Raw genomic sequence first — 14439 nt, 5'->3', positions numbered from 1 at the left:
TGAGAATAAACATTTCCTCTGCGAGATATTTTTTTTAAATACCATAATTAGTGTCATGCTCCTTTTTTCCTTCCTCTTTTCCCAGAGGGGAAAAAAATATTCTCTGGAAAAAAAAAAAAAACACTGGAAAATATTTCAACCACCCAGGCTTCGAAGTTTCCATTTCTGTTTCTGTGAAGGATATAATCGGACATCTAGAGAGCACTTGGCTGCAATGTCTTTACAGAGAACTGAATTTAGCAGACCTCCACAGTCATAAACACATGTAGAATTTAGTGGTCTTGTACTTCCATGTGAGCTGCAACAGGCACGTTCCAATTCCATCATGCCATACCTTTTCCCTATAAATGCTGGTAATGGCGATCTGGCATAGCTCACACAGGAGGGAATGGTCTTTATCGACTGCCTGCGGAGGTTTGAACAAAACACATAAACACATGTTTTATTTCCCTGGGACTTAAGTATATGCTGAAAGATTTATGCAGTCACAATCAGATTCTTTACTTGCTTTTTTGTTGAGGTGATCGATAGAAGGTTTTAGTCCAAGAACTGATTCATCCCATCTGTTTTGGTGCTGTTTTCAGTCTAGCATTGTCACTAATTCAAACTTATGCAACAATGTTTATAAGACCACACTCCAAAACTTTTTGCTATTGATTTGCCATCCCTGATAAAATCTCATAAATGAAATGAGATTAAGTGCTCATGTTCTTGGTTTAACCTAGCATAATTAAATCCACATGAAGGAATATGTGTAGCATTTGCTAGTGATACAGGAATTAGCAGGTTTTTTATTGCTGTTTGCTCAGTTGGTATTTGCCACAGCTGCAGAAAAAAAAACAAAATGCAATATAAAGAAAACACCTTATCACAGAAATGAATGACCAAGCTAGTCTGAGACTTGAACTCCAAAGGGAAACTGCTCTCAGTGCTGAGAGACCTATACTGGAGAAACAAAAGACCAGTTTCTCTGCTGGCAGAAACAGCTACAGTCATGCATGGATGCCAGAACCACCAAGCAAAGATCTGGCTTGATGCATTTCACTTTCCTCTTTGACATGCTCTAATTTCTTTTTTAGGGTTGGCTGGAAGGCTGTGTCAGCCTGCTCAGAAACGGTGCTAAGCAGAACATACCCGACAAAAACGGGAGGTTGCCACTACATGCTGCTACCGCAGAGCCTGATGTGAGGTACGTCCCAGGCTCCAACAGCATTTTCTGGTTGAACTTCAAGAGGTAGTCTCCCATATAAGCTACCCAGCCCAAAGGGGAGCCCAGGTCAGGAAGGTTAGCTGTAATAGTTACAGCTGTGACTTGCTTCTTTGTTTAGTGGTTATCATAAGGGGGGTAGAGTGGAGGAAAAGCATTGTACAACTTGTGTACCAGAGATACATGGCCAAGTAAGGTCAGGAGCCTGGTTTAAGATCACAACAGGGATCACAGCAGGAGGGAAGAAAAAAAAATTATAACAGAGGTTGAAACCCTGGGTTTCCCCTTACCAATTACCTTTCTGCTACCTCCTCACAAGAAACACAAGAAGAAGCTCCTTCTCTGGACTTCTCCTCTGAGTATCATGGCAAATGTGAGAAAGTTTTCCACACAACAACCTCTCTGAAAGCCCCTTCTGTAAAGGGGAAGCTGAGGTTTGGTGGATTGGCTCATTTCTAACTACTTTTACTGAAGGTGGAGTAGTAACTACAGAGTATCTTCACAAGAAGTCTTAACAAAGAACCTCTTTGTCTCATTCCAGCCTGTGATAATAGGAAGGTTTAACAAATTTTCATTTGTACATCTGAATAAATTAACTAAAAAAAATCTCCTAAGTAAATCATGTCTGGAGGGATAGGAAGACATTAGAGACAGGCAAAACATTTAGTACATGCAAAACGTTCATGAGACTTAATCACTGAGTCTATGGTTTTGCTGCTGTTGCCATATCAGACCAGCCCAGACCTCTGTGCATTTCTACTGATCTTGCTCTCCAGCTTTTTTTAACAGCTTTATTCATTTTCCATGTTATCATTGCTTTTCATGCATCACTTGGGGAAAATAGTTTGAGGTTTCTGCAAAAGTACAGGTCACTATTAAACAAAGTCTCCATAGAAAGAAGACAATGTTTGTACAACACTGCACATGCTGCTACTTGAAGGGGAATGGTAATCTACTTTACCAGCAGCACACAGGGCTCCCTGAATGTTTTTCACATTCTCCATGGATACGGGCACAGGAGTTTACCATTTGCTCAATTCCTTTTTCTCTGTCTTCTCCCTGGGTTTGCCCCATGCTCAGAAGACATGCCTGGAGCACTGAGGGAGAAGCTTTTCCACCACAGTCCTTGTCGCTCTTGAATCCCATGTCATTGCCAAGAGGGTATATGCAGTGGCCAGCTATGAAATGCTTTTTCATTCTTCTCAGCCAAGTCTGAAAGCTGGCAGCCCACTGCTACAACCCCATGTGCTAGGGGCAGAGAAAGAGATAGATGACAGAGATAGTCATCAGCCAACTTATGTATTGATTTGATAATTGATTTATGTGTTTCAGTGTGTTTTACTGAGCCTAAGGGGAAAGGTGGAAAGAATTAATGGACTTCCTGATCTACACCTGTAAGCATAGAGCAGAGCAATCTCAGCTGCATAGCTGAATATCAATGTATTTAAGTGGTAGCACTTATGTTGCCATAATGGTCAAAGGATATAAATGAGCCAAAGTTTGTTGTTGATAGACCTTTTACAATCAAAGAATGAGATTTCCCTCACATACACTAGTTTCATTGATTATGTCTGGGGTCAAACCACAGAACCATGTATCAGATTATAAAACTATGTGATAAATGAGTTTTACAAGGATATTATTGTTATCTCGCTACCTTTTTGCTCACTAGTCCATTTTTACCCAGTCTGTTTGCAGACACTGAATTTCTGAGATTCTGAGTCACTGTGCCAAATGACCATAAAATTTCTCTTCCCTTTTACAAATTTTTGCCACACTAATCCCACCAATTCTAAAATGCCACCCTTTTCAGAGTTCCTATAGTATGACTCCAATATGTTATTGGTTGTGTGATTCAGAAAAGGAGATGTAACACCCCCTTTCTACAAGTATGTGTATCATAAATAAATGGATTTGGGGTCCTAGTAAAGCACTGGGATCTGCCTAGTCTTCACCCTTTAGAGATATTCTAGCTAGAAAAAAAAATTAAATTTGGACTTCTTACACCTAAAGATGGCTTTACCAACAGATAAGCTTTTCACCTGCAGAATTGCCCAAATCATCCCTAAGCAGCTCTAAATGTCTTTCTTCTGAATAATCTAAATTATCTGGTTTTTTATTTTTTGAAAAAGAACAAATTTGTCAATGCAACATTCTCAGCTTGATCTGATCAACACACCTAAGCACAGTTCAATCCCGAAAGCATACTGGAAGTTGTTGAAGATTGTTCTGATGAAAAGCAGCAAAAGATTTTTATTTGGTTTCCTATGGATGGTTGAACAGGTTTATCTACGCATCTATCAGAGTTTCCTTATTGACACTTCATCAACTTTTAATTTCCTTGCAAAATGGCGTATCTTTTAAATGTTCATGTTTTGAAGGTTCCTAGCAAATTCACACCTTCAGATAAGCCACAGATTCATATTATGTTCTTACCTAGGCATTCAGTAAGGATATGTCTTTCCTTTGTCTACAATCATAAGAACTGTACATCCATGTTAGGATCTATGATATTTGGCTTTGTTACAGCTTGTGACAGGATGGTCCTTTTCATTTCCACGGTCTACCCATGTATATGATCCAAACACTTAGCACCCTATTATAAAACACAACCGTCTTCACCTAACCTATGGTGATTTCAGAAAGGATACTGGAAGGAAAAGCAAAATCCATGCAGTGTTAAAAATACCATTGCACTTGAATAATATTTCCTATAACTATTTTATTTTAACTGTTCCATCCACCAGAGGGGAGTGTTTGTAGTCTGATATTCTGTAAAATATGAATCAATGCATTGCTGTATTTTATACCATAACAATGGCCGTATCCCAGCAGACACACTGCCTTGTAAAATAGTACTGGTTTGTGTGTGCATAAATATATAGTATGCATGCATACACACACATGAACACTTACACAACATCATATTACTCCAAGAGTTAAGGAGAGAGAAAAATCCTTTTAGAAATTGGTCATTAGCATTTCTGTTTGTTTAAAATTTTATAAAATAGGATTACAATTAAGCTACCAAAAACTGCACATGTGTAGTATTACATATTCTGATTCTAGCCTGGCAATCAGTGCAATAATACTTTCTAGTGGATCTGCTTGTAATTCCCAGCACTAAGCTTCTGTTGCTACAGTAAGCCATAAAGTCCTACATGTTTTTCTAGTACAATAAAGCTCAAACCTAAGATTTTGACCTGTGCCCATCACTAATACTGATTTTTCTTGAAATTATATGTTTTGTTCCTCAAAAAATGTCAATTTTTCAGGTTGAGTCAGGAGTACAGCACACTGATTATGTCATTGCTTCCGCAGGCTTCTGAACGTTCTTCTGCAGCAGTCAAATCTTAGTGAAATCAATCACCAGGACAATGAGGTGAGTAAGTTTGTGCTACAAGTCACAGTCTTAGACTCAGGGGGCATGCAAGTAATGCTGTTCAGAAAGAGTCCACTGTACTATCAATTTTATGATGAGACTATGTGTTAGTCAAAAATTTGTATGATAGTTCTGCTGAACTCTGCAAAGCATTATCTCATTTTTCTACTACAAATGATGCACTTTTAGGCTAATTAACCTTCTCCTTATACTGCCAACTATGAGTGTCGTAGTTCCTCAATGTTCACCTTTACCAATCATCCTGTCATTAAAGTACTGTTCTCAGGAAAAATATTGGAAAGCTGTTATTACACAGAACAGCCATGGAGCTATGAAAATTTTTTATATCCTCTGGTCCTTAAAGAATTGTGCCTTGTATATGTATCTATAGTGTACACAGGAGAGTGTTGACTTCCCAAATATGTTCTCCCAATAGAGAAGTCAAGACACAGGAGAGACTCTGGATGTCTTTTCATATGTTTGTCTTCACTCTAAGGAAGATGTGTCCTTGCTAAAGGACCCATCTCTTCTCCATGGTGTCAGAACTGCCACAGGGTTCTTAATTTTCCCTCTTACCATGAACCTTCCTTATCCCCTGAATGGTTTGCAAACCCTGCTCACAACATCGTAAACTAGATGTATGCTTTGTCTTGGTGTTGAATTGTGTTGCTAACAAATTGCATGGAACCATGGATCATAATTTCAAGCTGTAATACTTTGCTATAATGCATCGCTACATGTAATTTGGAAATTTTAGTTCACCTCATTGTCATTTGGCACTGAGCAGATACTTGTTCAAGTGTCAGTAGTAAGCCCTGAACATCCTCATTTTCTGAAAAATGGGGATCCTCATGAATGATGGCAGCTAATAGAGCTGTTCTCTTGGCATAAGTAAAACACTTCGATTTTCCCATCTTATACTTGAGAAGAAAAACCCTGACGAATAGATGAATGTGTAAACAGTAAGAAATACATCTGGAGGTTTCGTAGTTTCCAAAACTGTGGCTTTCTGTGGGTTTACTTATGAAGCCTGTGAGATGACAATAAGAAGAAAAATTCCCTGAAAAAGCCTTGAATCTCAGCAAAACAACTGTTTCTTGATTTTTTCTCCTTTTGTGTCCCCTATTTCTCCTTATTTTTTATAAATGAGCAAATTTTGGGGTATCTCAGCTTTAGTATTATATTTTGCTGGAACTTCAGCTTTGACAGTTTTGATACCACTCTCATGCTTTCTCTCACTTGATATCACTCTCATGGTTCCTCTCATGAACAGTAGTCTATCTACAAATGGCACTCAAGGGTGGTATCACCATGCACAAAATCAGATGGGTGTAGGGTAAACAGCCATTGTCCACCGCAGCAGGACCACCTGTGTGTGTTCCCACTACAACCAGCTCAATGCTCTTTGCTCAGTTGGGTGCTCCGAAAGGACACGTGGAATGTACAAATTATTACAAAAGAAATAGAGAACAAAACAGGAGCAGCATTATGCTCTCTCTGAATCCTTGGTACACCCGCATCTTCAATGTTGGCTGCAAGAATAATCTAAAAAAGGATACACAAGAAAAGAAACAGAAAGGGACTACAAATATGGTGTTAGTTATAGAGTAGCTACCTTTCACAGGCAGGCTAGCAACTAGAACAAACTAACTGCAATAGAACTTTCAGCTTGGAAACTATGTCAGAGGGATGATATAATACAAGTCCATGGCATCATAAATTGCATGGAGAAGATGAAAAGACAACTATTATTAACCATTTTTTACAGCTAAAATGATGAGTACACATACATGAATTATCAGGCAGCAGTTTTAAAGAAAATTAAAATAATTACTTTTTCAGAAAATGCATCCTTACCTTGTGGAGGTCTGGATGTCATATAAAGTTTTTAGCCTGATTACCAAATGTTAGGTGACTGTACATCATGAAGTCTTGTTTCTTATCTTTTCTCACTAAGCATCTGCTACTGACCTCTCTGAGCTGCATTCCTACACTAGAGAGATCTTTGATTCCTACCCACAGTTCTCAATCTCTTACATTACAGCTGGCTCTGCTATTACCACAGTAGAAACAGAGAGAAAGGTGATTTTTTTTTTTGTCTGTATCAACAGACAGAGCAGCTGACAGAAAGCTGGCCTGGCATACTGTAGCTTCTCCTCTTTCAGTTATTTTTCCTGCTCTGCAGGAGTTAGAGTAAGGACCTGTTTCCCAGCTGGAAATCACTTTACTGAAGCCTCACTTCACAGCACTCACAGATACTGAGTGTTCATCAACAGTACAAAGTCACTTGTGTCAAAACCTTGGTCCACTGATGTCAGTGGTAGAGCTCCTGTTAATTTCAGTTAAAGGAGGATTTTACCCTCATTTTTCGTTTTACAAAACCAAAACCCCCATGATTAAGCTTTGCAAAACCTAACTAAAACCAAAACTGATCTTGTTTAACTGCTATATTTTGTCATCACCTACACTTAAGCCATCTGGGGACCTGAAAAGCATTATAAGATACCTGATGTGTGAGAGAAATTAATGTTAGGGCATTCAAGCTTTTAGTTAGAAAGTCACTGCTAACAACTTCCATTATTAATGCACTGATAAGCTGTCTGCATCAATGTTTTATAGCTCGTACTTTGTCTGGGTTGCTGCCAGTTGGCTTTATGGGGTTCTATGTCAAGCTGTACTTTCTTTCTCACTCCACCTTTTTTGCCTTTTTATCATTTTGGAAACCAGGCAAGACTCTTGAAATGCATTTTCCCTGATAAGAAATAATAAACAACACCTGCTTAAAGTAAAACATTGCAACATCTGAACAACACAAGCAATTTTTAAGAAACACATTGAATGAGTAGATTTATACAGGAAATCTTTACTATCATGGATGTAGAGTAAAATACACTCTACATCAGCTGATGAAGGTGTAAATACAGGCCATGAATTCTCTGATCTACCAAGACTGACTGATGGAGATGAATGGATGGAATGAAAATGCAGGTCAATAGCTTACCATTTGCTTTGTTTTCTCTTTAAACAGTAAATATGAGATGTTTATATTGTGACTTTTTTGTTGACATCACTTGGCCAGTTCCTTAGCTTTCTGATTCCTGCCAGCTAGAATACTGGCTTATAATATTTATTTTGGATCAAAGATACGAACTAAAATAAACATCACACTGTGTCATGTCAAAGCACCAGTCTAAAACAGGTTTTTCTCACAGGATCCAAACTGAGGAGTGAGCCATTGTGGTCCTGGCCATACATTACTTATAACAGGCTATAGTCACGTATGAAAGAAGCATTTGTATCTGTATTCATTTTCTGTAATAACAGTGAAAAGCTAACTGCTTGGTTCCCCCTTATGACTCCACTAATTCAGAAGCTGTTACTAATCACTCCAAATCAAGAGGGAGAGGGAAGAATTTGTCAGCCCTGAATGGTTTCAGAACTGTCTAGCTTGTCTACAGAGGCTGGAAGGGTGCTCCTGTGAGTGACAATCTTTTGCTCTCTGGGTTTGTGACTTTCAGGGAATGACTTCACTCCACTGGGCAGCTTTCCACAACAGGCCCCAGCACACCCAGACCCTGCTGCACAAGGGAGCAGACCTGACTCTGGTGGACAAAGACTTCAAAACAGCTCTCCACTGGGCAGTACAGGTGAGCCACAGCCACGGTTTCACCAGGCAGTTGCTTGACCTGAGCTGGCTATTGACGTGTCCTAAATACTCCAAAAGCAATTATTTTGGCTCTAAAGTGAAGAAGATGGGTGCTAGGAATGCCCACTAAGAGCATTTTGCCAGTGGGCGCGGATCAAGGATCTAACATCTTATTTGGAGAGGAAGGCATATTTAACACAGGCTCAGCACTGTTGACCTAGACAAAATTATGATTCATATCACTGGGACTATGTCTATGCTTTATGTTGAACTCATGCTTAAATTTTTTCACTAAATCACAATTGCAGAAATCAGCTGCTTAAATAGTCTTGCCAATGTCTTTGAGAATAAAATAATATAAACACAAGTTAAAATGTATTTCAACAGCTATCATTGTTGAAGGGTTGAGGTCCTGCTTCTCCAGAGATTAAGGAAGACAAAAACGCAACCACAATTCCTGTTGAGCTGTATCTTCCTATCTCCTATGCAAAAAAAAAAAAAAAAAAAAAAAAAGTCAAATTGCTAAAAATTACTCAGGCCACCATCAGAAAAGAAAAACACACAGGTTTAATGTGGCACTAAACACTGTATTATGCACTTGGTAGCAAGTGGTCTAAAACACAGTGTAATTTACTAAGTTATGCCTAAACTCTTCTGCAGGAAACTTCCCAGATGAAATTATATAAACATGTTTTTACTTGCTTACTTGCCATAGCAAGTTGCAGTATCAGTGTTGAAAACACCTGCACACCAGATAAGCAGAAATAGAACTTGCACGAAAATCCAGTAACATTTTCCTACAATGACTAAATATTTGCATCCTCGCCTTTAGTCTAAGTTCACTCATCTTAAAAAATGTGTCAACAAAGAAATTTAAAAGCTCTGAATTGCCACATACTATATTTGTAAATTAGTAAGGACATCTAGGATGAATAATCTCTTTCCTTTGACCACAGCCTCCCACAGGTGGTTCACGTACAATAGGTTCAACTTCTGTTTTTCTGAAGTAGAGGTATATTTTGGCCTCTGCAACTCGTATTATTTTGACACCAGTTTTGTTCTTCTTTATTCCTAATCAGTCTGAAATAGTGCGACATCCTTTGCTATTTTACCTTAGGAGAATAAAGGTATCTACTTTAAAATATGTTGCACATTTTTACTAGGCTTACTCCAACACAGGCTGCTTTCAGTGGGAAATCCCTGAAACTGACACAAGCTCCTGCAGGCTAGGCAGTGGTCTGGATCATAGTTCTGGGAACAAGGTATCTCTCAAACAGAAAGACAAAAATCCACTTCATATCAGGACTCCCAGAGTTCCCTTCATACCTTAATCTTTCACGGATTTTGTATTTTGTAAATTTTATTATTTAATTCCACCATTAACTCCCACCTCCCCCTTTCTCTCATAAAAGTGCAGAATAACCCTTGAGAAAGGGGGAAATTAAAATTGCACGAAACCCACTTGACCTCAAGTGAAGGCACACCACAAATCTCTCTTCTTTCTCTCTTTAAACTGCTCCCAGAAATCAGAAGAAACATATGCAGGTTGACCAATCTTTTTTTCTTCTTTAGAGATTCCTGCTATGAAGCCTTATATATTGCTTCTTCCATCCACATACTTCTCCATATTCTAGGTCCAGAAGGAGTAGTTGAAATACCAGAGCGTGGAATACATCTGTTAATATTTCTCTTACTTAAGCTTGATCAAGAAAAAATACTTCCAGCCAGCGCTCTCTGCTGCCCTATTAGGCCCAGGAGAAATAGACACTGTGGACAAGCATGACTTTGCTCAGACAGAGAGCAGAACAACAGCTCTGCTGGATGGGATTATCGTTATGTCTAACAGCCTCCTCCGTGGCTGCCGGAAAGGGGATATTTTTCCTTTAAGAAGTGTATTAGTGCCTTCAGAGCACAAGAGACCCACAGACCTCAGGCAGCACCAGCTGCAGGGGTTGTTCTCAGCTGAATAGGGCCCTGTGTTTAATTTCATTTTTTAAAAGTGCAGCAAGGGGAAGACCAGGCACTGCACAGAATATCTCATGTCACACTTTTCACACATGCAGTATTTTTAAGCGCTGGTGCAGACAGGGCTGTCTGTCTCAAGAGGTATTTCTCCCCTTTCATTGCAGCCAGCAATAATTGCTGTAACGAAAAAGAAAGACATCTTTGCAACTAAAAATTGTTAGCTGACACTGGAACAAAGCGTAAAGTTGTGCTAAAAGTTCTAGATAATGATGTCATTGAAATCCTAGCAAAATATAGTATATACTATAAAGTATACACTATCATACTACATAGTACAGTGTCACAGTAGTATTAGTAAGTGCCTGAGAAATAGCCTGGGAAGTTTTGGACTCTTTCTGCATTGCCTTGCCAGTTGTCACAATTTTTACCAGAAGTTTCTTTGTCTCTTGCTTAAAACTCTGGCTCCCAAAGTCATATGATTATGTAAAAATATCAGCTTTCATTTAAAGTGTAAACAAACAATCAAACAAAGATTTATTCTGAAGTGAAGAAATGCAAACCTCTAGGGGTAAAACAAAGGCAACTAAAAACAAGCCATTAAAAATAATATTCTGCCATGTGGAGCTGCACTTATGATTTTTTTAATAGGTTGATTCAGAGTGCAAAGTTTTAAAAAATTACGAGCCTGCATATTTGCTCCATGGCAACAATGCAATTATTTCATTCCCCGACTTCCTGAGAGCAGAGCTAAATACCTGTATATCTTAAACACATTGTAAAAGCAAAGCATAGGCAATTATTCAGTTTTGTTTGGCTGAGCAAGCATGGCAGCCTCTCCATGATTACTTGGAAGGTGAGAGCATACTTAAATTTAAGGATCTCTAGGAAGGAATCTCTCTATTGCTGCAGGGCATCTCAAGGGCACGGCTGGCCACCCAGCCAGGGCAGAGGAAGGGGCCAGGCAAGGCAGTGGTGGCTTGGGGCCAGGGTCTCTCCTGCGGGATCACTGCGGTCCTTCTCTCTGCCCAGCACCCCGTTTTTTTTCTGTGGGCTGCCTACAGTGGAAGAATTCAGAGAGACTTCCAAAGACTTCTTAAAACTTAGTGGGCATTTCTCCATGGCAGACATGTTCGTTGTTGGATTCAGCCAGAAAAGATGCATTTGCTAGGCACAGCGCACAGTTGGGTTGGTTTCAGGCAGATTTCTTTCACTGCAAAATTGTACTTGTTTTCTTCTTGTTTCATGCAGTTTTCTAGAGATAGCTAGAAAGGGAGAGTAGTGATTTCTTCTTTTATGTCACTAAGCTTTAAAGACAATTTTGACTGCTAGCAAACAAATTCGAAACAGATGCCATTTCCATTTTTAAAGCACACCCTTAAGAAATCCCTTTCTTGTGTAAATGTTGTCATTCCAGCAAAGGTACAGCTGCTGCTCATGGAGGCTGGAACGTTGCATAGCACCAGGGCTCCACAGAGCGAGCAAAACAAGGAGGAAGAGAGTTTGCAAATAGTTTTGAGTAAGAAATAAACTTGCTCCAATACCATTAGAAGCTTTAAAAAAAAAATTAAAAAAAAAAAGTTGTGACAATATCTGCAATAGCAAATTAAATGTGCTTGAGTCTTGGCTCTGGCATCGAGGCCAACTATCACAGGACAGCCTGTGTCCCTAGTGCTAAACTCTCTTGTTCTCTGATACGTTTGTATGCAGACTGCTTACTGGGACTCGTCTGTGGCCCACGCTAGCTCCTAAACTATGTCTAGGAGCTGGTGGGGACAGTGTTAATTGGCCCAAGCCAAAACCATGCCAGGGAGGATTTTAAAAATTTTCCAGTACAGACAACCGAGTTCCAAGGTTCAGGGATGTTCCCTAGTGCAACTTATTTTTTTATATAGGTGTAACCTATTTCTCCACTTTTTTTAATGTCAGTTCATAAGCCAAAGCCCTTTATGTGACTTGAACATGTATTGATATACAAACTCATAAATACAACCAGATCATCAGAAAAACTGCCTTTACCTGAAATAATTTACTGTTAAACAGTAAGTCCTTCAAGTATGAGCATACTGTTGACAAAGTAATAATTCATGCCAATCAGATTTCCAGGGAAATCAATTGCAGAACTCCCACCAAGTTTAGTAGGAATTTGTCTCAGGCAAAACCTATATAGGTAAGTCCAGGATAATTGCCAGATTTCTTCCCAGCGTACAGTCCATGTGTAACTCTGCAAGTGGATGCCAGAACATGAGTAATGTACATGCACCACACTTTTTGCAAATCTATAAATATCCTGATCTCTATGCCTGACAAAAAGGCACTGGAAGACAAATGTTTCCATTTCTCTGACAGTAGTAAAGAATAAATCCTTATTCTACTGCAGAATAAAAGATGAACTCTTTTTCAAAGCACATAAACAGCTTATCCAGGGAAATCAGTCCTCATAACAATGTACTAGCAGGGGAAAGCTGCCAAGTAATTTTAGTCATAGCCATAGTCATTTACACAGTAAATCATACGCACTTATTATAGAAGACTCCAAGTGAAAACAAGTTCTCAGAGAGACTTGGCCAGTATGTCATGCAGTTTTTTGTTTGAGCAAAGAGTGAGGGAGAGAGGCAGGGACATATGATAGCCATAGAGGTATGCCTCCATGACTGCCTTTGTCATTTGGTAGCTTTTTCCAACACCCACTAAGGCTGCTGAGAGGACAAATACTTTAAAAACACCATGTCCTCTGGAGGCAGCAGTGCCCTGAGGATGATGGGGCAAAGTATCCTGTGCAACAACACGTTCTCTTTCCAAGAGTACTGCAAAGTCAAGCCAAGCTGGGTGTCTCTGAGTCTGCAAGAGACACTGTCTCAGTGGGTGTCTGAAGCTGAAGCACTAGGGTTAGGAGAAGACAAATGACCTCTCTCTGAGCTGGCTGAGTCTCACCAATGTAACTACAGTGGCGTCAGTAGAGTTGTTGTTGATTTATATTGGTTTGCCATCAGAAACACACCCTGTGAAGTGCCTGGGCTGCATCCAGGCAATTCCTGGCAAAGTTTCCCTGGCAGGAGGAAAGCTGAAGATGGTATTACGGATTGTTCCTTTCCTCAGCACAGGGTCCAGTTGTCTCTGTCCCCTGAGGACAGAGAAACCACAGGGTACTCTGAATTTTTGTGCTGGTTCTCTGCTATTACACAGCCATTTGGCATCCAGGGCATGGCAGCAGTGGTCATACAGTGAAGGTCCTTCCATTCTTCTGCTTTCCCTAGTCTGGGATACAGAGGAGGGATGCTGGAAGTCCTTAAAAATGGGAGAAAGCTCCCGTGTGTGCAAAACTCTTCAGCAACCCAAGCTGCCAGCTTTGTGGACATTTCTCTCTACACTATGTTTGCTGCAGACTAGAAGGAGACATATTATGTCTCTGCTCTTGAGTCTGGCATTCTCCATGTTTAAAATAGCAGACACTGCATCCACAACGAGACAGGGATGTGTTGTTCTGATACAGCCTGAGTATCTGATTCCAACCAGTTTTATCCTCACTGTTAATGCAACATTATGTTTGTCTTGCTCTGATTCTAGGATGAAATTCTGAACTTGTGTTACAGTAAAGGTAATGACATAATACACTGCCATGGTGGTCTGAACATGAACCTGAGGAAAACTGCACTTCAGTGAAACTAATCCCGTAAGGGAAAAAATTGTAGTGGAGGAACAGTTTGGTTTTGCCAGTATAGCTGTAACTCAATGCAGGACTTCTGCCAGCAAAGCCTTGAGTCAAAGATCAAGGCTTTTCAAGCCCCAACCAACAGAGCCATGTGGGAAAAATCTGTGGAATGGCCTTTTCTTTCAGTAAATACTGAATTTCAGAATCAAAAAGGAAAAAAAAAAAAGGTGACTTTGAAATGAAAGATGTATTTACCAATGTAATAACCTCAACCTGAGCTACAAAGGAAAAAAGTTCACAGACTAGTTATTTGTTCAAATTTTGCTATGGGTTGCTCAACTAATACTCAAAATGGCTCATGTTTCTTTATTTCAGGAAAGAATAAAAAGATCTTTGCTTTTTTTTTTTTTTAATGGCCCTGTTACAGTCAATTTCATATTAAAATATACTCTATGTGTCTGTTTGTGAAGGATAAGAGGAAAGATAAAAGAGTTGGGAGACCAGTCAGAATTCTGTAACATAAAACTCAAACAGCACCCAGTGGTGCACAGATGGTTTCCAGGAGGAAGCCCAAAATATTGATGCAAATT

General features: G+C 39.5%; 1 protein-coding gene across 1 annotated transcript in view; it reads left to right on the top strand.

The window, feature by feature from the left end:
* ANKRD55 (ankyrin repeat domain 55) overlaps nt 1-14439 on the top strand; it is a 46604-nt gene that overhangs the window by 9991 nt on the left and 22174 nt on the right. The window contains exons 4-6 of the mRNA XM_086770921.1: nt 1080-1189; nt 4529-4589; nt 8108-8236. Coding sequence (XP_086627047.1) covers nt 1080-1189; nt 4529-4589; nt 8108-8236 — 300 coding nt within the window. The remainder of the gene's footprint in view (nt 1-1079; nt 1190-4528; nt 4590-8107; nt 8237-14439) is intronic.

Source organism: Chlamydotis macqueenii, chromosome Z (assembly GCF_036417535.1).
Source record: "Chlamydotis macqueenii isolate bChlMac1 chromosome Z, bChlMac1.mat, whole genome shotgun sequence".
Taxonomy (NCBI): domain Eukaryota; kingdom Metazoa; phylum Chordata; class Aves; order Otidiformes; family Otididae; genus Chlamydotis; species Chlamydotis macqueenii.
This window is presented reverse-complemented; position numbering and strand designations above follow the sequence as displayed.